The 23,493-nt window shown below is 45.9% G+C and overlaps 1 protein-coding gene across 1 annotated transcript in view; it reads left to right on the top strand.

Moving 5' to 3' along the window:
* Positions 1 to 568: 568 nt before the first annotated feature.
* The window catches only part of LOC149365376 (sodium-coupled monocarboxylate transporter 2-like), a 39,812-nt gene continuing 16,887 nt past the window's right edge, over positions 569 to 23,493 (top strand). The window contains exons 1-12 of the mRNA XM_089583251.1: positions 569 to 695; positions 6,650 to 6,924; positions 10,309 to 10,374; positions 10,536 to 10,587; positions 11,343 to 11,410; positions 12,142 to 12,299; positions 15,159 to 15,299; positions 15,786 to 15,915; positions 16,979 to 17,067; positions 18,224 to 18,333; positions 19,858 to 19,925; positions 22,151 to 22,237. Coding sequence (XP_089439377.1) covers positions 626 to 695; positions 6,650 to 6,924; positions 10,309 to 10,374; positions 10,536 to 10,587; positions 11,343 to 11,410; positions 12,142 to 12,299; positions 15,159 to 15,299; positions 15,786 to 15,915; positions 16,979 to 17,067; positions 18,224 to 18,333; positions 19,858 to 19,925; positions 22,151 to 22,237 — 1,314 coding nt within the window. The 5' untranslated portion in view covers positions 569 to 625. The remainder of the gene's footprint in view (positions 696 to 6,649; positions 6,925 to 10,308; positions 10,375 to 10,535; positions 10,588 to 11,342; positions 11,411 to 12,141; positions 12,300 to 15,158; positions 15,300 to 15,785; positions 15,916 to 16,978; positions 17,068 to 18,223; positions 18,334 to 19,857; positions 19,926 to 22,150; positions 22,238 to 23,493) is intronic.

Below are 23,493 nucleotides of genomic sequence, written 5' to 3' on the forward strand. Positions count from 1 at the left end.
GGTGCAATTTACCGGAAAACTACTAAAAAATATCTAGAGATTATTTCCGATTCTTTACCAATAATTTTGAACTTGCAGTATTCGATTCGTTAAGCGAATCGAATTTTTCGAGGATTCAGCATTTGAAAATCCCGAATATCCGAGTAGGCCTAATAACTGGACTTTGCGAATAGCTACTGCCATCATTACTAAAAAGGCATACCACCGAGCGATGAACCTTCTTCACATTTGATCGCTTTAAGCATCCACAATAACCCAAAATACATGAGAAGTTTACAGCGGCAGCAGCAGTCGTTTCCATGGAATCACCGCCTACACGACCCGGTGCCAGCTGCTGCTTGCACCACTACGAACGCTCGTTGCGAGAAAATACCGACAGGAAATGAAACAACATACGCGTTCACCGCCCGACACATGTAGCGCTTGTTAACTTCGTGCTCTGGTTCACAGCAGAAAAAAATACATCCAAGAACGAAGAACGTAAATGTGTAAATGTCATGGCAAACTGCGTAGCTAGTTTGAGCTTCGCTCCCGGCCATAGTCGGATATAATAGGCCTGAGTCGAGAAGTGAAGCGTGCGATCACTCTTTGCGAGACGTGCTGCAGTCACAGCCGTCGGACTGCGATGTCGGATTCGCCGACAGTAGGTGTATACGACTACGGGATTTTCGTTTCTCTGACGGCGCTTAGCTTGGGTACGTATACCTGGCAGTCCTTTTAATTCGATGAACCTGATCCCGGGCATTGTGCATTGTCGGGTTTAACTTGCAGAACTCACACATGGACTATGAGGGACGCCGTAGTGCAGGGCTCCAAATTAATTCAGACCACCCAGGGTTCTTTAACGTGCACTGACATCGCAGAGCACTCAGGGACTCTTTGCATTTCAGCTCCACTTAAACACCGCTGCAAAATGCATCAGCGTACTGTGCGATGCAATTACACTTTAAACAGCATCAGGATGTCTAACCTTATCTTGTGCTTCAGACACTATAGGGCGGGTGACCTTTTTTTATTTCAGCGTATTGATTGATGCTGTGGTGGCGCATTAGCGCCGCGCGTTATCAGGTGAAGTGAAGGAATAGAGGCGCAGCAGCTGGGGAGAAAGAGGAAACTTTTAATTAGCATAGATTAATTCGCACGAGCCGGGTAGTCGGGGCTCCTAGTCCAGTGTTCCGCTAGCCCCGGCTCCTAGTCCAGACTAGCTGAATGGTACAGGCTTGCTGGAGCAGCTGGAATAAACCAGTTTGCCTGCGGCTCTTGTGGAAGCAGCATGTTCTCCTACGCTGTTGACGTGGAACACGGCGCAACGCTGAGCCCTATGACGTTTCCAAGGCGCCGACGTCCCACGTCTCCTCCGCTGACGCCTATGCCATCCGTCTTCTGCCATTGTGGGCACAACACCCTGATGTATGGTTCTTACAAGCCGAAGCCCGTTTTCGCCTGGCGAACATTACCTCCCTGCAATCCCGGTTCGGTCACCTTCAAGCCTCGCTGCCCGCCGAGGACGCGCCCGAGGTCCGCGACATCCTGGCAAGTCCCCCAGCAGCGGTGTGACCAACTGGAGGTAACCATTCTACAACGCACTTTTCCATCCGACTGCAAGTGACTGCAGCAGCTCCTTTGCGCGTTAGAGCTCGTTGGCCGGCGTCCATCGCAACTTCTTCGGCGCATGCAGGACCTGCTTGGCGACCGCGCAGCCATTTTTGACACCGAGCTCCTTCGGGAACTCTTCCTCCAATGACTTCCGTCTCCGATGCAGATGTCAGTGGCGACGGCCGCCGACACCCCACTTGCGACTTTAGCCGACCACGCGGACAAGACCATGGACATCGCCACGCTCCATCAGGAACCACAATCTGCGGCATGCGCTCGCTCCCCCGTTGTGGACAATCCGCCGCCGTCAATTTCAACACCATACGCGGCGTTTCCTCAAGAACTTACCGAGCTGCACGACGACATGCATCATTTCCAAGACCCCGTTGCTGGCGTCCTTCAGTCTTCCATGCAGAGCTTTTCTAGTCCCCGCTCCCGTCCTCAGCGGCGTTATCCGAGCTATTAACTCAGCAGCAGCTCCCGTTCCTCCTGACCACCCCTCTTACGTCACACTGAGGAGCGTCACAGCGTGCCGCAGTGCTGGTATCACCGACGCTTTGGCGGTGCTGTGAAGCGTTGCACAGGACCGTGCGAATGGCAGGGAAGCGCTCCAGGGAATCACTAAAGGCGACGAGCGGTTCACCGGAAAATCAAGGTCGCCTCTTCTACATTACCGACTCTACCAGCGGACTCCGGTTTCTGGTTTACACAGGTGCCGAGGTCAGTCTACTCCCTACCAATGCTGTGGACCGGGCTGCTCCGCCGCTGTGTGATCTCCAAGCCGTCAACAGCTCGCGGATATCAGTTTACAGCAAACGATCACTCCTCGTCAACCTTGGTTTACGCCGGTTATTTCATTGAATATTATCAGTTGCCGAGGTCAGCCACGACATCCTTGGGGCGGACTTTCTCTGTCATTTCTTCCTCCTGGTTGACATGGCACGCAAGAAACTCTGAGAATCGACTACCGGACTCTCTGTGACTGGCCGGCTCTTCCTTTTCTACCCCTTCGCCTTTACGGCCCGCCATCCTGTCAGTTGGCCTTACGGGGACCTGCTGCTTGACAGCCGCTCCCGACTGGCCAAAACCTTTTAAGCACGGCGTCGTGCACTGCACTACTACCAGTGGTCAACCAACGCATGCCACAGCTCATCGCCTCGCTAATGAAATGCTCCGACAAATGTGTGTTTGGCATCTCATTCTTGGCACTCCTCGGACATCTCGCCGACGCCCACGGTATCCAACCACTCCCAGACAAGGTCAAGGCAGTCGCGGACTTTCCCAGCCCGGGCTCACTACGTCAGATCTGGCGTTTCCTTGGCCTCGTCAACTACTACAGGCCTTTCATTAGTGAATCTGCTGCCCTTCTGCAACCACTCGAAAGTTTACTTCGGTTGGCTAATCCAAAGGCATCCGCTCTCACGTGGACCGAGGCTGCCAATGCTGCTTTCATTGCTGTCAAGTGTGTCTTAAGCCCAGCATGGCTATTGTTCCTCGCAGCTTATGTGAGAAGGGCGGCAAAGTCGTAGTTGAAAGGAAACTGAATTGAATTGAAAACCGTACTTCGTAGGATGCCGTGTAGATGAAAAGCGCCGTAACTGACGAAGTACAGAAGACTATTGAAAGTATTGGACGAGGGAAGGACAGAAAACAAAACTCCAATCACAGTGCTACAGTTAGATACAATGCACACTATCGGGGATGCTTCAGCGGGTGTAACTTGTGAAAAACACGTGTGCTGGAGTTCATGCACCATGCAGCGGAAATAAGTGTCAAGGCCAAGAAAGTGTTGTAACAGTGTTTCAGCAGTCATTAGAGCATGCGTACGTGGTGACATACACGGGAGTGGTATGTCAGGTGGCCACTGTAGTTACACGAATGGGGATAGGTGTTAGGTATACATGCCGCTGTCAGGTACGTTGTGAGGTACTTGATCATCTCCCGTTGTACCCTGGCGGTCATGTCATTCGGCTAGTGAACTGGCTAGTGAAGGCGGTCCTATGGATTGCGTACTTCTTCGTACATCTGTCAATGTATATGTTAGTAGCGTACCCTTGAAATCAATGTTCATAGCTTACCGTTACTGATTGAAAATTCTTCCTTTTTAAATACAAATTCTACTGACTTTGCACCAATTATATTTCGCAGTGATATTGCCTTCTTAGGCGGCTCAAAGAACAAGCTGTCGTGCATGATTGAGGGCTAAAACATTGAAACCATACCGTCGGTACTAAATATGAACGGGCAGTTATAATAGTTTTCAATAGTCTGGGAAGGAACGCCACTTCATGATATGCAGCGGGTTGTTGGAAGAAGTAAGCGAATACATTCATCCGGAGCAAGTAGAGACCTCAGACCTCTAACATGAGGTTGGAATAGCTAGGAGAATAAGAATAGGTTGGAGTATACTTGGTAGGCACATGGCAGTAATGAATAGCAGCTTGTCTGCACACGTGAAGAAAAGTATATAGTAGTTACATCTTCCCAGTAGTGACCTATACAGGAAATATTTGGAGCCAGATAAATAAATTGACAAAGTTTACGATATGTCGCGTCATGCACTAAACTCGGCGAGAGCTGTGCTGCGAGTGCGCGCTTTTCAGTCTTCGGTATCAGCGAGCGCCATCTCTGGTAGAATCGATACCACTCACCCTCACAAAAATTTCCTTAGACCGTCTATAGGCCACCCATATACTTTTGTCAATAAAGTTTGTAGTCTTGCTACAGGCAAATCATATAATTTTTATGGTTTATGGGGGTATAACGTTCCAAAGCGGTTCAGGCTATGAGGGACGCCGTAGTGAAGGGCTCCGAAAATTTCGACCACCTGGGGTACTTTAATGTGCACTGACATCGCACAGTACATGGGCCTCTAGAATTTCGCCTCCATCGAAAATCCTGTAGACTAGTTTATGACCGTACAAACCTATATAGAGTCTATGGACAAAGTATAAATTTAGGTCGACGCAATTTTAATAGACCTTTGTCAATGAGTAGTTTCTAGACTATGATTAAACAAAGGAAAATATTTAAGTGAAGGCAAAAGGCCCTATAAGAAGTCTGAAGATAGTTAATAGGCTATGAATAAGCAAAACGAAATATACGTAGAAATGCAAAAGAGTCTATAAGAAGTTTATAAAAAGTATATAGACCATTTTTGTAAGGAGTGCACATGCCATAGCTTTCCTCTCCTAGCTTCCTGCTAGCAGAGACGAGCGCGCCGGCGCTCGGCTCTGTGTAGCGAGTGAAACATTTACTTAACAGTGATCGTAGAATGAGTGTCAGAATGATTGCTGATGACTTGAGCATTCCTCAAACCCAGGTTTTTGAGATCGTGACAGAAAACTTATCCATGAGGAAAGCGTGCGCGAAGTTGGTGCCGGGAGTGTTGTCAGAGGAGGAAAAGGCCAACCGGTAGGATCTCCTTCATCCTGTGAATGAGGACCCCGATTTTTTGCCCAGCACAAGGCGGCAACGCTGCCTCAGCCCCCCTACAGCCTCGACTTGGCCCCGCCAGACTTTTTTCTATTCCAGAGAATAAAATCGACGCTGGAGGGGAAGCATCACGGATCGGTAGAGGCGGTTCAACAGGCCGTGACGAGGGAGCTAAACCGCATTCCGATCCAGGCGTTCCTGGAGGCGTACGAAAACTGTAAAACTCATTGGCAGAAGCGTGTAGGTGCGGAAGGGTGCTACCTTGAACAATTGTAATCGTTTGTTTTATTATCTTGAATAAATTTTGTTTAAAAAAATGACTCCTACTACTTTCAGAACAGACCATGTACGTCGTTGCGTCGCAAAGCATCATCAGTGACCGAAGCTTTCCCACCAACAGCTTTCACCGTAATCAAATTTCAGCGCTCCGCAACGAGCTATGGAAAGGAAAGTGATAGAGGCTACGTTAAAAAAAAAGAGCAGAATGAGTTAGAGAACGAAAGGTATTAACAATACATGAGCCGAAATCAAGGGGAAGGAAACCTGGGTAGGGCACGCAGAGAAGAGGCAATCGGTTGTCCTTTGGGAAGTCGGAATCGGTTCCAAAAGACACAAACGTATGAGTGAGCAGCAGAGTCTAAAGCGAGAGCTGAATCTGCAAATGGGTGCAAGCGCATGTAAGTGAATTATACAGGACGACAACAAACGAGCCCAGGTGGTGGAAACTAGTACAGATCTCTTCACTCTACGGTGCATCTCAGAACCGAGGCTTATTTTTGGCTGCACAAAAATCCAGCAAGGAAGCAAAAACCTACGGGGACGCTAAAGGGGACGCATTATATTTCACATTTGTCGCAGATTATCTTGCAACTGGTGTGCTTGTGCTGCGTCAGTTTCTTTAAAATTGACTCGTTAGAGGTAATACCTCTCTCGACTAATCAACGAATGTCGTGACACCTGACCACCCCGGATTGCTCCAGACGTGGTCTAAAGCTATCTAGGTGGCTTACTAGAAACCAGGTTCCTCACAGCCCGGTGGGCAGGTTGTGATGAAGTAACAAGGTCACGTGATCTCTCTCAACCAATTGTAATCTGCCACAGTTACCAAGTTGCTCACAAACCGGTCGCAAGATTGCCACTGCCACGCTGGTCAAGTTACGATGACGTCACACGGTCACGTGACTTCTCTCGGCCAATAACAGTGAATAAAGGCAGGATGTGATGACGACATTAGGTCGCGTGGCCTATCAAGACTAACGAGGGAATTTCGTGAAATCGGACGCGTATTTGCTCCTGACGTGAACGTTAATGATATCATATTACAAAAAGCGAAGCTTGAGGTCCAAGACAGAAGCCCGAACTTTCAAGTGGCCTTCCAGAGAACATGACAGTGTCACTGAGGTTTTCTTTCGTTCTGTTGTCTGTCGATCAATTCGAACGTTTTACGTCAGTTCTGCTCTAATTGGGAAGTTCACACCTAAAAGCTCACAAAGGTAGTGAGCCTTTTGCAACACTCAATTCATCCAGCCACTGGATGCCGACTTTTGAAGTCTCAGACCTTACATTGCGGGTGAAATTCTCTAACTAGCATGTTCTCTAATCAGCCTTTTTTTTTCAGGAATCGGTCTGTACGTTTCCTTTCGAAGACGAGGCCGTTTCAGGAATAGAGATGAGACGTTCCTGGGAAGCCGGAAGATACACGGGGTTGCCCTGGCGCTGTCCTTGGTGGCATCAAGCGTCACTGCGGTGGGCATGATAGGATTCGTGGCCTACTACTACCTCCACGGCCTCCACACACTGTGGTGCATACCAGCGTTCCTGCCGGGCGGGATCCTCGTCTACTACTTCATACTGCCGGTCCTGTACGAGCTGAAGGTCACTTCCATATTTGAGGTGAAGTGCTCATTTTGCTGGAAGGTATAGAGACAGTTGAAATCCTAGTCCGAATATCCTAGTTGAAACCAAGAAGAAGAAATGTGCATGGGGAGGGCATGTGGGATAACAGAACGTACTCCTAATTCCTAAAGGAGGCAAGCGTAGCAGCCGGCCGCAGAAAGTTAGGCTGGCGGATGTATTAGGTTTCCGGGAATGCGGAGGCACGCTGTTCCCGCACAATACAGAGTTAATTGGACATACTACAGTGGACATACTGTAAACTGCTACTGCTGCTGCTGATGATGATGATTATAATTATGATAGCGGCAGCACTTAATCACAGCGGGAATTGTTTGTGGGACACTTTCCCCCACTTACCATGTTCTTTTCCTCCGTGGTCACGTGATTATCCCGCAGACGCAGCTCGTGGCTTGCGTTGTGTGCAGCTTCCATTTTCATCGGGTGAGTCACAAGGTCATAAGACACGTCCAAACACCTTGAGAAACCTCTCCTACACTCTGTACGCGCCTGTGTAGAGTTAAGGGTGGACTCTGGACTGTTCTGCGAAGGAAGGGGTGAGTGGGTAGAGATTTTATTTTTAAAAAAAGACAGCATTTACGCTTGCTCGCCCCGCTCACACCAGTGGAAAACTTCCCGCAGCGGCGCCGCCGTCCCGCTGTCCAGCCGAGTGACGTTCAGACAAACTGAGTTTACCCGTTGCGCTCGTCATGTGACAAACAAGGCGATCTCACGCTCCACCGTTGTACACAAGCGCGAGTGGACTGCAGCCGGCGGCTGCAGTCCACTCTTCTTACGTCGTCAGCGCTGTCGCTTTTCATTAGCCATTCTCCGCTGCGTAACGGACGAAATGGCCCAGGAAACGATTGTTCCGGTGGACAAGAAACCTGTCGTTCCGTGCTAGAAAAACCGGTTCGTGCGGGAGACGTAAGCGTAGTAAATTTTTTGCGAGTGAAGATTTTCAGTTGGGGAATACCAGTGCTTTGTCACTGTGAAGTCAGTGGAAGTGGAAAATAAAGGTCAGATTCGCCTGAGGGAAATGCGGTAAGGCGCATAAAAGGGCAGCTTCAAAACCGAGATGCTCAGGAGCGAGTAGTACTTGGCAGGAAGAGGGGAAAGCTACTCATCCCAAAAACGACCCTCAATATACTTGATAGCTACCGTTAGCAAGATAAAACTTAAGCACAGTCGTTATTACTGTTTTGTAATATCTACGTGCGAGACACAACAGACCTATGTGCGAGAGGCAATAAGAACAAAATCAATTCTCCCTCTGCATTGAAGCACCAGACAGTAAACGACACCAAAACTGCCGCAAGCAAACGAATAAAACGCCTAAGACGTTACCAAACGCATAAAAATTGTTTGACACAATTAAAGATGTTTACCATCAATAAGGAAATCCGATTACCATGTGAGGGTAAAATTGATAGTGCTGCAACTGGCACTAACACGCTTTAACTAATGACGGGGAAGATGTCTTGCCACTCTTGAGTTAACTAATCACCGCAGTGATGTTTTGCTATTAGTGCTGGTAGTACAGAAATACACGGCTCAGGGCTGCAGTGTTCACGACATAAAGCTAGAATACCGATACTGCATCATATGCCTTGTACCGGCTGTGCAGCTTGTGAGGAGGGCCTCCAATATAGACGATTGTAATGCCTTCCTGCGGTATTAATATTTTGGCGTTTCAGCATACCGTACTCCGAAGCTGTGCGTTGGAAACGTGATAAACGAGCAGTATCGTCTTTCGGAAACTTCGACTGACACATTTTTACCGAGTTTCAGAAAAATTGAGTTTTATTGCGAAGCAATACTACTTTAACTTTCAGCTCCTCGCGTGGCGAGGCCGCGGTAGCTACTATTGACCTTGAGCGGCGCGCCTAGCGGTGTGACGTCACAGCTGCAAGAGCAGGGCCCCAACTTGTGCCGTCGCGAGGCGAGGCCGGGCGTGGTGGCTGCTGCCTACCTCCTGCGCCCGCCGCGCGCGGCGCGGATTGGATTGCATTGGATTGGATTGGATTGGATTAGATAAGATTAGAATAGATTAGATTGGATTGGATTGGATTGGATTGGATTGGATTGTATTGTATAACCGATGCATCACCACAAGTCTAACCACAAGCACCACCACCAGCTACACTACCAGCTGAACCATGGCGTAGCTACGGATATTACTTTCGCAATTACCGGGCTTAACCAAGCTAAGCCACAGCCATTTTTTCGGTGTTTCTCGCTTCCATACCACTGAAATTTTGTTTCCGAATCAGAGCACATATACATCATCTTTCTGCTGTCATATCGCAGCTACATACTGTACAGGATGCTGCGGTCACATGAGTGCTGCATGTTGGCGATAATGTGGCACACGGGCGGGACACGATAAATCTTAAACGCTGGTACGAAGCGGAAACACTGCTTCAGTAATTACATCGAGATGTTTTTCATGCGTTATGCGTAATAAACACCGCCTGCGTAGATCAGCTTCATAGACGCTTTCGCGGCATGTGTTGTTCACGCAGTGAACACTCTTGTATTGTGCACAGTTGCCAACATTCACCTCGTCAATTTTTTTTATTTCAGTTCATTTCGGCAGAGACTGCGCAGTTCTTTTTCTTAGTTCTTTGTTCGTTGTTTTTTTCTTTTACTAGCAGCCAAAAGTGGACTAGAGTTGACAAATTAGATCCAAGAATTATGAAAAAATCATTGGGCAGCATGCAATCATTTCTTCACCGCTGCTTCGCCGTGAAAAATTTCAGAATGGGAAAGAATTATGAACGCAATTTTTTTTTCATACATTGCAAGATTTCACTATAACATTCAGTATATCCACACAGCTCCCCTCGGCAGGCTTGCTTTTTTTCGCTATTAACATTTTTGCTGTCATCAAAAGCGTTCCCCATTGGTATTCTATGGAAGTTTTAACTGCTCAATGCGAGCGACGGGAAAACTTAAAAAAAGATTTTGTAGCACATCTGAAAATGAACCATTACCTTCAATATTTCCATAACAGTACCTTAAAGTTTTCCAAACTCCAAAATTTTTGCCGAAGAATGTTGGACATGAATAGCGTACTAGTTGCTGCATAGCACTTAATTCACGACCATCTGCCCGAAACTCCCTAAACACTCTTAGAGTACCCCTGATCCTCTCCCAGTCGAACACTTTGTTGTCCTTTGAGAGTCGTGAGGCATCGATCAAGGAACTTACCACCGCAAGCTTTTTAAAATGTTTTGCAAAGTTACATTCGATCAAGTGATACGCTGCCTACGCAATGTTATCATCGTCGATTTTTCAGTGTACCGGTCCGCACAAGCCTAATAGTTCTAATTCAGTGTACTCTTAACCACACGAGCCTAATAGCTTTGTTCTCCGACGCAGTACCTTCGCATGCGATACGGAAACGGAGTTGGGATAGCGTCGTCTCTTATCTACTTCGTGCTAAGCGTAAGTATACAACTGCAAAGTCTTCGGTTGATTGATTGATTGATTGATTGATTGATTGATTGATTGATTGATTGATTGATTGATTGATTGATTGATTGATTGATTGATTGATTGATTGATTGATTGATTGATTGATTGATTGATTGATTGCGCGTCCACAGCAGACAATAGGCGCAGCAGGACTCTACAGTGCAGCAGTTGCCATGTCCACAAGTGAGTACGCATATGCAGAGGTCGGTTAGATATCTGGGATATCAGGCTTTAAAGAATGCTAGAAGCGTTGCGTAACAAATTTAGTAAAACAAAACAATTTTCGAGATTAATGAAGACCCCGTAATTAAAGATTGTAAGACGGTAAAACCTCAACAATACACATTCCTATCGCAACCACGTAAATATCGCTCCTCTGTCGTGTTCATTTTTCTAGTAATCTTTGTTTATCGCCGCAGGCACGCACACTTACTTCATATTTGCCACACGGGGCGAGTTGTCGCTGGTAATGGTTCACAACGTAAAAAAACGGACCACGCATAGGTGGCGAACAATAATTTTTTTGCAATTTTGACTACTAATTATCTCAGCTCTTCATTGAAAAAGACCTTTCGAGCGTCATAAAAGCCGTTCAGGCAGACTGGTATTCCTCTATAAATAGGCCAAGCTACACCCTTTTTCGCAAACTTTGCATTCGTTCAAAACAATTCAAAACAACTTTGAGCCGTAACTAACTGCCGCAGTAATAGCCGAACGTTCCCTCCAAACAGTTACGTACCTGAGTTCGGAAATGGGGGTTAACTGTAGGCAAAGGCAAAAAAATATTAACCACTAATATTTCGAAAGCAGTGGGTCCAACATAAAAGGGCTAAAATATAGTTTTAACGAACAGAATGTGACCAGATCACTTTCTCTGTGCATAGCTTCGCTGTGTCTTGAATACGCCATGATTATCGCCTTGACCTTTTCTTTCGCAGTTTTTGGAATGTCCTTGCCGATCTCCATAATTGTACTCGGTGTCGCGGGTACCACGTACACTGCACTGGTAAGTGCACTTGTAACACTCAATCACTGGTAAATGTGCTGCAAACTTAATGAAACCGAGAAGAAAAAGACTGGCTTGCAGGAAGCGTCGCAGCTGGCATGGCGCTCAGAGTGCGAGCGAGTACGCGACCTCATGAAGAACAAATTGCTGACAAAGAACTATGCAGGCGCTCAAGTCATTTCGAAAATAGAATGCTATATCACTGGCTTTCACGTCTGTAGCAGCTTATGTCGCAACTTCTGAATGTGTTCGCGTCAGTCTCTCTGCCGCTGTCGGCCCGTCAACCGCTATATTCCGTCTGCTAGCTGCAGCAGCAGGTATCCGCTGCGCTGTGCAAGTCCCGTCATTTGCATATATCTTATGTCAGTTTCTAAATCAGCTTTCTCCCAACCTGGTTGGACAGGTTGTTATGACGTCACAAGGTCATGCGACCTCTCTTGGCTAATCATTAATTTAACTGCCACCTGCCACGGTGGCTAGGTTGCTCACAAACCGACGGCCACGTTGCCAACGGCCACATTGGGCAGGTTGAGACGACGTCACAAGGTCACGTGTACTCTCTCGACCAATCAGTGGATGTCGTCACACCGGACGGCGCATTTCGCTAGTGACATAAACTCTAATGCTTTCGCATTAAGATACAAAGTTGGACGCTGCACTGCTGTCACACCGCACTCGATCCTATTTTCTCGCTTTCCAAAAACTGCTTAGCTTTGCTTCAATATTTTCAGGGAGGCCTAAGAAGCGTTGTCTGGGCTGACTGCGTGCAAGCCCTCATCATGGTTGCTTCACCGTTCGCGATCATCGGAAAAGTCATTTACGATTCCGCACATAGCGCGGTTCCTCCCCGGCCCCTGGACGATTTGAACTTTTCGGCCTACATTTTGCGGTAAGTTTGCCTTTTTAATGCAAACATGCATTTGAGGTCTGGTGCCTGTGGTTTCCTGTGCTTCTAAAAACAGTTGTCAAAGTTTTCCGCCTTTAGAGCCCTAAAAAGAAACCGAAAGAGTCCACTTACAGAGGCCGACAGTTTCTCCTGGCAATCAAGAGAATGCCAGCAGGGCGAATCGTCCTTAACCACGTCATCGCACCAAACAGTTAGGCCGCACGGCGGTGCACTTCGCCGCCTGGCGTGTTGTTCTGCCCACGGTAGCTAAAGTCCGCTGCTAGAGCGTCTGGCGCTATATTTATTTATTTATTTATTTATTTATTTATTTATTTATTTATTTATTTATTTATTTATTTATTCCTCAAATTCTGCCGTTGTGTGGGCTATTACAGTTGTTCTTTCATGAGTTTTTCAAATAATGCCTTGAAGTGTGCGTGATGAACTGCTCTGCTGTCCACTCACTCGTTTGCTGGCTAGGCGAAGAAAGCGTTTAGATGCACAGTGGTATGTACAGCCTTTGTCAAAAGTGTAGAGCCCAGGGGGTTTGCTTCTAAGCACTATTGTGGCGCTCCTGTAGCACTAATATAAGTCCTACGCATCGGAGGGAGCAGAACGAAAAATCTTCGTACCTTCAGGAGATATGGGGCGCTGAGGACGCATTACGAGCAAAGCTGTGTGCCCCAGAAGCAAACCCCCTGGGCTCTAAACTTTATTTATTTATTTATAAATACTGCTGTCTCTGAGGAGAGACATAGCAGGAGTGGGTGAATACATGAGTAAAAACAAATAACATGGGTGGCATAGAAATAGATAACACAGAAATATTAAAAACAGATCAACGGGTCAAATTGTCAGGCAACTGAACAACAAACTCTTCAATTGGCAATGAACGAAGTGAGCCGTCCAATCCATTCCAAATTTCAACGGTTAGAGGGAAAAAAGAAAATTTAAAACAATCTATATGTGGTTTGAAGGGAACAATGTTTAATGGGTGGTTCCGTCGGGTTGCACGTGCGCTTGATGACACAAATGTGAAGGGTGCCTGAATGCCAGATGATGTGTGAACGATCTTGTGCAGCATAATGATGCGTTCACGTGTGCGCCTATGTTCTAATGTTTGTAAAGATAAACTGTGCATATGGGAAGAAGGTGAAAACTTTTGACAAAGGCTGTACTTATGGCGAATAGTCTGCTTTACTGTGAGTAAAACAATGAGAAACGCGTTGAGCAGGCATGGTGAGGCAGTTTCCAAGTGGTGAGTGGTAAAATGTATGGCCTTTTCACGACGTGAAACGAGGGATAGAAGATAAGATTTAGACTTCAGATTAGTGACCCTAGAATGAAAGGAGTAGTCGGAATGAATGAACCCTACTGCACGATTCTGGATGGAAGGAGCGCGAAAGAGTTGACTAATTGAGAGTCCCAAACTCTGCAAGCGTATTGCAGTTTGGAACGAGCGAGCTTTAAGTATGTCAGCAGCTTTACTGAAGAAGGTGCTAGTCGCAAGTTACGGCGTAAAAACAAGGCAGGCGGTTGGCGTATCTGGTTATGTTAGAGACGGGAGAAGAACAATTAAGGAAATAGAAAATGGCGACGCCACGGCATTTATAAAAGTCAACTGCGGAAATTTCGTAGCCATAGATAAAGTATTTAGGTGAAAGAAAGAACAGTCTATGCTGAAATGTAATTAGTGACGTCGTATGCGTGTTTAGGGACATGAGACATTTGCTGCACCAAGATTCAATGTAGGTCAGGTCAGCTTGCAGTAGTGAGGCATCGTCGCTGTTAGTGACATGTCGATGAATTACGCAGTCGTCAGCTTATAATTCGCATATTAGAATTGACACCAGTAGGTAGGTCATTGATGTAAATTCGGAAAAACGGAGGGCCGAGCACTGTATCTGTGGCGCACCAGAAGTAACAAGGTTCAAGGAAGAGGGGTATCCATGGCCATACATGAACTGTTGACGGTTATATTTGGGCCGCTCGGCGGCGAAGCCGAAACCGCGAAACCAGAACGCGCAAGCCACGCCTACAAGTCGCACAGTGGTAGAGGTGTCACGTGCTCATTTCGCAGAGCTCGACTGGGAGCGACGAGCGAGCAGATAGCGTGGGATAAGATCGACCTAACTGCTGTGTGTTTCAATGTCTCCGGTTTTACTGATAAAGTAACAGGGCTAACTTCGCCGCCGCAAACCTGAGTCTGCGTGCGATTTCGCCATTTAATACGGTGCCGCCTACAACAGCTTGGGAGCGAAGGTATGCAGCAAGGAATAAAAAAACTGGAGTAACAAGCCCACGCACCACATTATATTGTAGATATATGTAGTTTTACAAGTCAAAGAGCAAAATTTTTTCTCTTTTGTTTTTTTAGGTGACACGTTCGTCGATACGCGCTCCTCTCTCGCGCAAAAAAACACAGGCTATATTTTGCAAGCATCCCTTTCCTGTTCCGTTCTTTCACCTGCTTACCACTGGTGGGCCTTGCTTTTGATACTGAAGCCTGCGACAGGTGTTTATCGCTCTTTATCAGCGGTGACGTCACATACGGCAGCTGCAAATGACAAAAGCGCAAATGAATGAATAGGCAAATGAACACTTACAAAAGACAGCCTCAGTTCAATCCAGTTGTTCTTGTGTTTGCACGCCATAGATTTCACAGTTAGTGCTGCTGAATGCTTTGGAATGCTGTGGCGTTATGAATACTAAGGGAGATGGCCGATGTTAGAAGACGCGAAAAAACTGGCAGAACCGACTTAAGGTGCATTTACGCGATTCGAATGCCTTGCCCGATCCTAATTGCAAGCGAGGAAGACGACCAGATACTCAAGATTTGTGTTCTTTTTTATTTTTTCGTAGAACGGAATTCGACCTCACGACTGACGAGACCGTCTGGGCTGGCTCTATCGGAGCCTTTCCAGTTCAGCTTATGCGACTCGGATTGGATCAAGTGATCACGCAGAGATTCCTGGCAGCAAGATCACTCACACAGGCTAGACTGTAAGTCGATATAAGAAATTTGTGCCGCTCGCTATGTGTGGACCAGCGGTTATCTTGCCTTCGCATTACATGCCCTGCCCAAGCCCATTTCTTATTCTTGATTTCGACTAGGATGTCATTAACTCGTTTTTGATCCCTGGCCCACTGTGCCTTCTACCTGTCTCTTAACGCTACTTTTATCATTTTTCTTTCCATAGCTCGCTGCGGTGTCCTTAACTTAAGCTGAACCCTTTTCGTTAGCCTCTACGTTTCTGCTCTATAGGGCTGCAATACACTAACGCTGAATTGTGAGATTGCAACGCTCAAAGACTGAAGAGGAAGCCGACCTCTCAAATTCACTGACTAAATTGGGTGCCAATGCTCAATTCGTTTTCCAAGCTCACTTATGAATCCTTCTCTGAGGCCCATGTGGTGCGTCCGTGAGACAAAATAAGTTGACTGTACTGTTATTAATGGTCTTTGTTTTTGTTTTTTGTTTGTTTACAGCGTTGGGTTTGGTGGAATAAGTCTCTTGGTGTTCTGCTACCTTCTCCATGGTCTGGCAGCGTTCTCTATGATCTACTGGTTCAGGGATTGTGATCCTGTTCTTTCAGGCTCTATAACTCGCTACGATCAGGTATCAAACTTTTTCAGTTGCGCAATTTTGTCGCTAAATGTCCTACTTTATTTGTAGTTATTTACCCTTCGGATACCTTCAGCCTTCAATGTAAAACAGCATATATTATTGCGTGCTAAAGCTATTTCTTTAATTAAGCATACCTTGAAGGAAAAAGCTATATAGGAGCGCGGGTACAACTCTTAAAGCAGTTCACAAATGTACCAGGTAATTAATGGCTTATACAACTACAGCGAAGTCAATTTCATCAAATACAAAGGAACAAAATCACCTGTGGTTACAACACTTGCTGATGTTTCAGAATTGGAGTTCCAAGCGTGTGATATTTTCGGAAGTAAAGGCGCAGAAAATCAAATAGGGTGGCTTCTCAGGACGGGTGCTTTATGAATTTAGTCGCAGCGAGACGATACGCAGGCTGGTGAGGACACGAACTGTTGTATTTTCGTGGGACGCTGAAAGATTTGAAAAAAAAAAGGCACAATCGAGAACCTGTGCCGAAAAGAATCAAAAATAATTTTTAAGGTGCCTTAGCCTTTAACGTCTGAAGCAGTGCCGGATAAATTGTTTTTCCAGCAGGCATTTGGACACAACCTTTCATCAAATAATTCGAAGTTATCCCCGTGCTATTGAAAAAAAAACACTTACAAAATTGCTGAGTTTTTTATTGCATTGCGTATTGAATTGCGCATTGCACTGCATATTCCTGAATATGCAACGCGCAGTATTCTCGAGGATTAGCTCGCAAGTCACTTGAATAAATCCGGATGTGCGTTGTGTCGAACAGTTTTCGATACACTAATGACAACATTAGGGCACAAATATATTCCAACCACGTCGATAAGCAAGTCTTCTAAAGGAGATGTTGGCGCAGGGCAAACGAAACATGAACATTGCTCTGGTTGCGTATGCCTATCAACTTCACTCCTCCCATCATACAGGCAAGAAGTCTGAGAGCCACCGTGCAAACGTCGCTTGCATGAATACCTTCCGTTGACCATAATGGTATTCTAAGCTTCACTTCACATTTAAGCACTGACTGAATGTCTTGCCATTCATTTCGTAGATTGTACCCTACTACATCAACAAAAGCGCCAGTGCCGCCCACGGATTCCGAGGATTATTCTTGGCTGGACTCGTCAGTGCGTCAATAAGGTAAGCGCCGGCCTTTGACTCATTTTGACAGAACTCTTTATGTAATTCCAAGATGTCTCAACAAAACCTAAAGCTGCTAGTGGAACGTATGTAAAAGCGAAAGCACGAAATGTCTAGCAGAACCCGAAAAAATAAAAAATATTCAGCTCTTTTTATAAGGGTGGCCCCGTGAAAAGTAAAGTTGATTACAGTTGCTCACCTAACTACTGAGAAATAGTGTTAACGCAAGTAGCCTGATAAAGGTAATATCAGATGCAAGCTTAAAGAATCTATTGTTGTGGGTTGAAAAGCAAACCGTGCTTGTAACTAAGCGCTCCTGGCAACTCTTCGTTTTTCTAGAGCGCTCGCACACAGCGCAAGATTTTTAGCTCAGCTGTTCATTTGAGTACAAACTAGCACATAAAACAACAGCAAGCAATAATTCATAGCCATAAAGCCAAAATTGAGTAAAAGTTGTTCACAAGATCACCATGTGTCTTCGCTAAAAGCGACAGGTAGCTGCCATCACGGCGATTATATTGGCCTTGATACCCACTTTCACGAGCACGCAGTGCCCATTTCCCCTTCATGTACCTCTACGGAGCTTTCATACTCATCCTGGTTCGCATTGCTGTGTAGCTGCGTAAATATTACTGGTACGAAGGCTAGTTACGATCACATGAAGAAAATTGAATTCCGCATGCTCGTGGAACAATTCTTCGATAGGGCCGCCGGCAAGGAGCAGATTACAGCGCTCTGCTTCAATGGTTGATTTTACCCCATATATGCATAATGGTTACAATGGTCACTACAGGACATCGATAAGCTGGAACCATCCTGACTGTACCTATGTACAGCGTGCTCGAGAGCGTTTGGATAAAACTACTCTCAACAAGAAGGTCACTTGGTAGTTTTTTTTCTAAATTGCACCTCATTTCAATGCATGGCTAACTCCTATTTTAGACAGCTAGCTCAAATATACCAGCGATGCATGTGGAATAATTGTTTTTCCTCATAGCCCTTAGCGCATTCTGTTTTTTCAAGGCTCACATTTTAGACCCCGCTTATGTTGTTGAAGTGTGGCACTGGATTGCATTAAGTGACTGTTAAATTCTTTGTGCGACAGTTGAATGAAATTAGCGTGAGCCCTGAAATCTTTACAATGTTCGTATTCCAGCACAGTGTCCTCTATTGTGAACTCACACGCTGCAGTTTTGTATGTGGACATCGTGTCACCGTACATTCATATTTCCGAGGAGAAATCTGGCCCTGTGATGGTGGCTCTTGGTAAGCTTTCGGCATGCTTTTTTATGGCATGGGGATAGGGCACTAGAAATTGCCTCGTAATACCTTATTCGCGATTCTCGCCAAACGAACGCTTTGTTGGCGTTATGAATTGGCATGCCTTTCTGAGCAAATTCAACGACTTACAATGCAAGTTGTGCACGATTTTTCGCCGGGACGTTGCTCTGGTTGACCCCTTGCGCTACAACTCAGTTACTTTGTCGAACGATTGCCTGCTTGGTACCTCACGCAACCTGGAAGCCTTGCGAGGTTTTTCCTGTTCATTTCATAAATTTCAAGGTTACGCACCCCTTTTCCAACCACCCCCGGGCTTGGGCACAGTACGGCTATCCCCACTCAGCGTCACCAGCACAGCGAGCACAAACTTCTGTATGAATTTCACGTTAGCGGAATCCTTCCAAAAGCATTTTTCGGTCGTCCCGACCGCGCGTAGTTGCACAATATAACATTTCAACTATATTGCAATTCTTTTTTTGTCCGTGTTTCTAATTTGGGATATCACGAAAACTGACTCTGTCATCTGAGACAGCCTACAAGCCTAATAATTCAAATAAAGGTGTTCCGAGCGCACAGGGAAGAGATGTAGAGATATCAGAAAAGTACTCTTTAGTTGTGAAGTAATCTACGGAAACCACGTATTTTCCTTCCATTCCGAGTGGTAACACCAGAAGGATGGAGGTACTCTAAAAAAAGTTCCAGCAGTTCTGGCACCTTGCGACCAGGTGCGCTACGGTTTTACGAGGATTAACGTTCCAAACCCACTCAGGCTATGAGGGACGCCGTATTGGAGGGCCTAAGATAATTTCAAACACCTGGGATTCTTTCGAACAGATTACTGTCTTGTAACAGTTATCATTTGGCCTGACATTTTGCCTTGTCTTGTAGCTGAGCTTATCTTTATTCCTTAGCTGTACTTAACTAAAGCTTCTTTGTGACCCGCTTCTGAATTGCTCAACCGCCCCGAAGTCTGGTGCACCTTCTGGCGAGATGGCCATCCCTCGTCCCCATGTCCCTCGTTCTTCACTGCAGCCCGAAGTGATGAGTAAACCCAAGAGACCATAAATATGGGCAGACTAGAGGTTTTAATCATTGACATTCTGGAACTATGCAAACGTGGTGTTTTGTACGTGTATTGCGCTCCTGCTTAGACCTTGTATTGACCAGAGCAGTTTCTTTCTAACGTAAAACCCAAGACGGGAAGCGTAACTCGCGACACCACAATCAGCTTGAGACTCAGTAAAACACAGCTGGAGGACTGGTGTAGTAAATGCAGAAAAGACGTGCGAAGCTGGGTAGTTAAGACGACAGAAGCGTCTCATATTATTTTTTAATCAAATGCAATTTTCAGCGTTATTCATCCCGAGCAACGGATTTCGAGAACAACGGTAAGATTTTGGGGACCCACTAAGAAACTACCTTTAGGACACCTGCCACTGCAATAATTGTTTGGTCTTGCTTCGTTTCATATTAGCAAATTATGCTATCGATTTCCTCTTTCTTTCGCAGCAACTGCCAGTGGCATTGTCACGGTGCTACTTGGCCTCTTGGTTCCATACATCGGATCTGCTGCAAGGGTGAAAACATATATCTCAATGTGTTAGTTTTAGTAAACGATGTTTTATGACGTCAGACTCTGATGCCTTGCTTTCGAGCTTTCAGTTAGAGCGGAGACACCTAGGAGAGACGAGACGCTTGTGTGGCGACGAGAGATGCTCCTGAGACTAGACCTCAAGGTTCAGGCTGAAGAAGGAAATTTCACCTCTTCGGCACACAAATGAGCACCGTAAATTGCGAATCTATTCGTTTATAACCACTCACCAGTTTCGCACTGAGTTTTTACCATTCCCAATAATCTCATAGATTTTGCATGTTTGCACCTTTATCATTACTATTCGAGAACATTCATTAGTGTGTTTGCCACAGCATCGGCAGACACTGGTTCCCGTTCTTCAGACTATATTATTGCGAAAGCAATACTACTCCCAAGAATGGTTTTTCGCGCAGCGGCGGCCACTTGCCACGTTTCGCCTTTAGAATGACCGCTGACGTCATACCGTGCCTAGTGACGTCACAGCGTGTCGTCATTATAGGAGCGAGAGACGGGCTACCAACTCGGTTCGTCGGGTAACGGCGGCCGCTTGCCACGGCGCGCAGCGCTCCTCCCGCTAGAGGCGCTAGTGACGTTATAACGTGACGTCATACCAGGAGTGATAGACAGGCTACCAACTCGGCTCGTCAGGTAACGGCGGCCGCTGGGCTCGGCGCGCCGCGCTCTTCCCACTTGAGGCGCTGCATATGCAGTGTAAAACATCTGCTTTCGCAACCTACCAGGCTTAACGAAAGCTAAGCCGCCGCCAATTTTTTTTTAAAGCCCTTTCGATCATGAAAATCAAATCAGCGCTAGCCGCCACCGCCACATCTAGTTAGATGGATATACATATCTCTGGGCGGAAACGCATACACCCTGAACCAGTGCGCGTATTGCTGTGTGTGTCACACACGCTTTTGGGCATATGGCGGTGAGAAACACTGTAGGTACAACGCCAGGGTTCCAAAACTGAAAAATAATAATACTCTGGACTAACGCCCGCAAGTAACAATCATATATTTATGAGCTTAAAGAACTTTCATGCAGGATTTATTTGTGCTATCTTTATAGTAGCGCAATGCTAATGTTTCGATCATACTTTGGAGGAAATAATATAGTACAATTAATAGAAGGGGTAAATGCCCCTCAAGGAGGCCCCCCAGCCAAATGCGCCGACCCATTGCTGTGACCTAAAGGTTAATCCCCTTGCCTGCTAGTGTGGCTTCACAGGTGGCTGCCAGGTACAAGGCGATTAACAGTGACGTTACGACAGTCAGTCGACGCCATCGGCTGGAGGGCTTCCTTCGAGGGGCAGTTGCCGCTTTATTCTCGAGTTGTATGTTTCTGCAAGTAGATTTAACTGCATAATAATGGATCCTGCATCACTATTAAAGACTAAGCAATATACATTTACACTGTAAATTTTGACAAAAATGCCTGGCCCCGGATTAGAACGAATTGTCCAACTGCCAACTTTCTGAGAATAGTCTATAGCCTTTCTTTTGTGGCCGTATCGCTGCGATAAGTTGGACTTTAATGTTAATTACACTCAAACTAATACATTTTTAGCAAATGTTTTGATAGCTGCAGCGTCGAAAGCCTGGTACTGTGAATAAACCAAAATTTCGAAAGTTAGCAGTAGTAGTCCAACGGGCTTAGAAGAAATGGCTGAGATGAAGTGGGTTGTCCAGCAGTTTTCATCTTCAACACTTAGTTTATCGTACCCAGAAATGTTCAACAAGCTCATTCTTCTAACTGTAAGTAGTTTATGAAGGCAATTTTTTCGCGTATCGTGAGACTGCACCATAACAATAACTATATCTGCAGATCCTTCTTGGGGACGCTTGTAGTTTTCTGCTATTTATTGTCAGAAACGCACCCCACTGGTTTTCTATGCCAGTCTTAACTATTAACTGCCAGCACAGGACAAACTTCAAAAGCAAGATCTTCCTAGACCATCCCCATCAGTATTTTCATAGTGTACCTTAAAATTTTCTACAGTTTTCTCATGATTAAAAGTTATGTCGAAGAAAGCTAGACTTGTTAGAATTATACTTTAATGGACTCTTAAGGCCCATGCAAAAAAGGCCCGTTTTCTCTTGCATTATAATCACTACAAAATCATCGCATTCATTCCTCGTACAGCAAACGTGTATTTGTATCTGTTTCATGCCTATTTTACCCCCTCCCCTTTTGTTCTCCTCTTTTCAGTTTTTTATTGCCCTCAACTCCGGAGCAGCTGGTCCCTTCGCCGGAATCATCATACTCGCGTTCTTCTTTCCATGGGCAAACGCGAAGGTAAATGGTGCCAACCGCTCGTTATGATTTTGTATCCGAGCGATGACGATGACAGTTGTCGAAATGATTTATGATTTATTGTTTCCTCAAGGGTCCACAGGGGACATTACATGAGGGGTGGGCAAACAAAAAAGTTAATACGAACACAGATGGTCTTCAATGGCGGTTTTGAATAGAACACGATTGATGATGGTCGCCACTTCGGATGGAAGGTCATTCCAGTCATTGGCTGTTCGAAGAAAAAATGACATTTTATATGTTTCGGTGCGGGCCCGTTCAGGGTAGACGGCGTTAGGGTGACTATGACGAGAAAAGCGATGAGCGCGTGTTATCGGGGCAGTTTCATGATCGGAAGTGTGATAAAATTTATGATACAGCGAAAGACGGGTGATTTTACGCCGACAGGCCAGTGTTGGGAGATTAAGCTGAGATTTTAGTGCTGTAACGCTAGTATAATGAGAGTAGTCTGAGCAAATGAATCTGGCGGCGCGGTTTTGGACTGCTTCGAGCGTGGTGATTAGGTTAATATAGTGGGGATCATATGCAGCACATGCGTAATCAAGTTTAGGACGTATGAAAGTTATGTAAGCAAGAAGCTTAATGGGAGGGGGAGCTAATGATAGGTTACGGCGCAAATACCCTAGAACTTGATTAGCTGAATTGGTGATGTGGTGAATATGATGCGACCAGGTTAAATCTTTACTTAAATGGATACCAAGATACTTGTATGAGTCAACGGACGAAATAGGGTTGTTGAGAATTGTATAAGTATTTTCACGGTGGTTGCGCCGGCGATGGAAAGAAATAAGTGACGTTTTACTGCTATTTAGGGACATGAGCCAAGTACTACACCATTCTTCGACGCGTGCGAGATCTTCTTGAAGAATGGTGGCGTCGGAGGAATTATGTATTGGGCGGTAGATGACGCAATCATCCGCAAAGAGTCGGACATTAGATCTGATGTTAGAGGGTAAATCATTTATGTAGATAAGGAACAGAAGAGGGCCTAAAACGGTCCCCTGAGGGACGCCAGACAAGACAGGGGAGAGGGATGACGAGTGTGAGTTAGCATGAACGAATTGATAACGATCAGTAAGGAAGGCTCGAATCCAATCCAGAACTAGGGGATGAAGGTTTAGGCGTGACAGTTTAAGAATTAGGCGCGTGTGTGGGACTTTATCAAATGCTTTTTCGAAATCCAGAAATATTGAATCCGTGGGAATGTTACGATCTAGGCATGCGTGTATATCATGAAG

This window comes from Amblyomma mixtum, chromosome 1 (genome assembly GCF_055824585.1).
Source record: "Amblyomma mixtum isolate Tamu chromosome 1, ASM5582458v1, whole genome shotgun sequence".
Lineage (NCBI taxonomy): Eukaryota > Metazoa > Arthropoda > Arachnida > Ixodida > Ixodidae > Amblyomma > Amblyomma mixtum.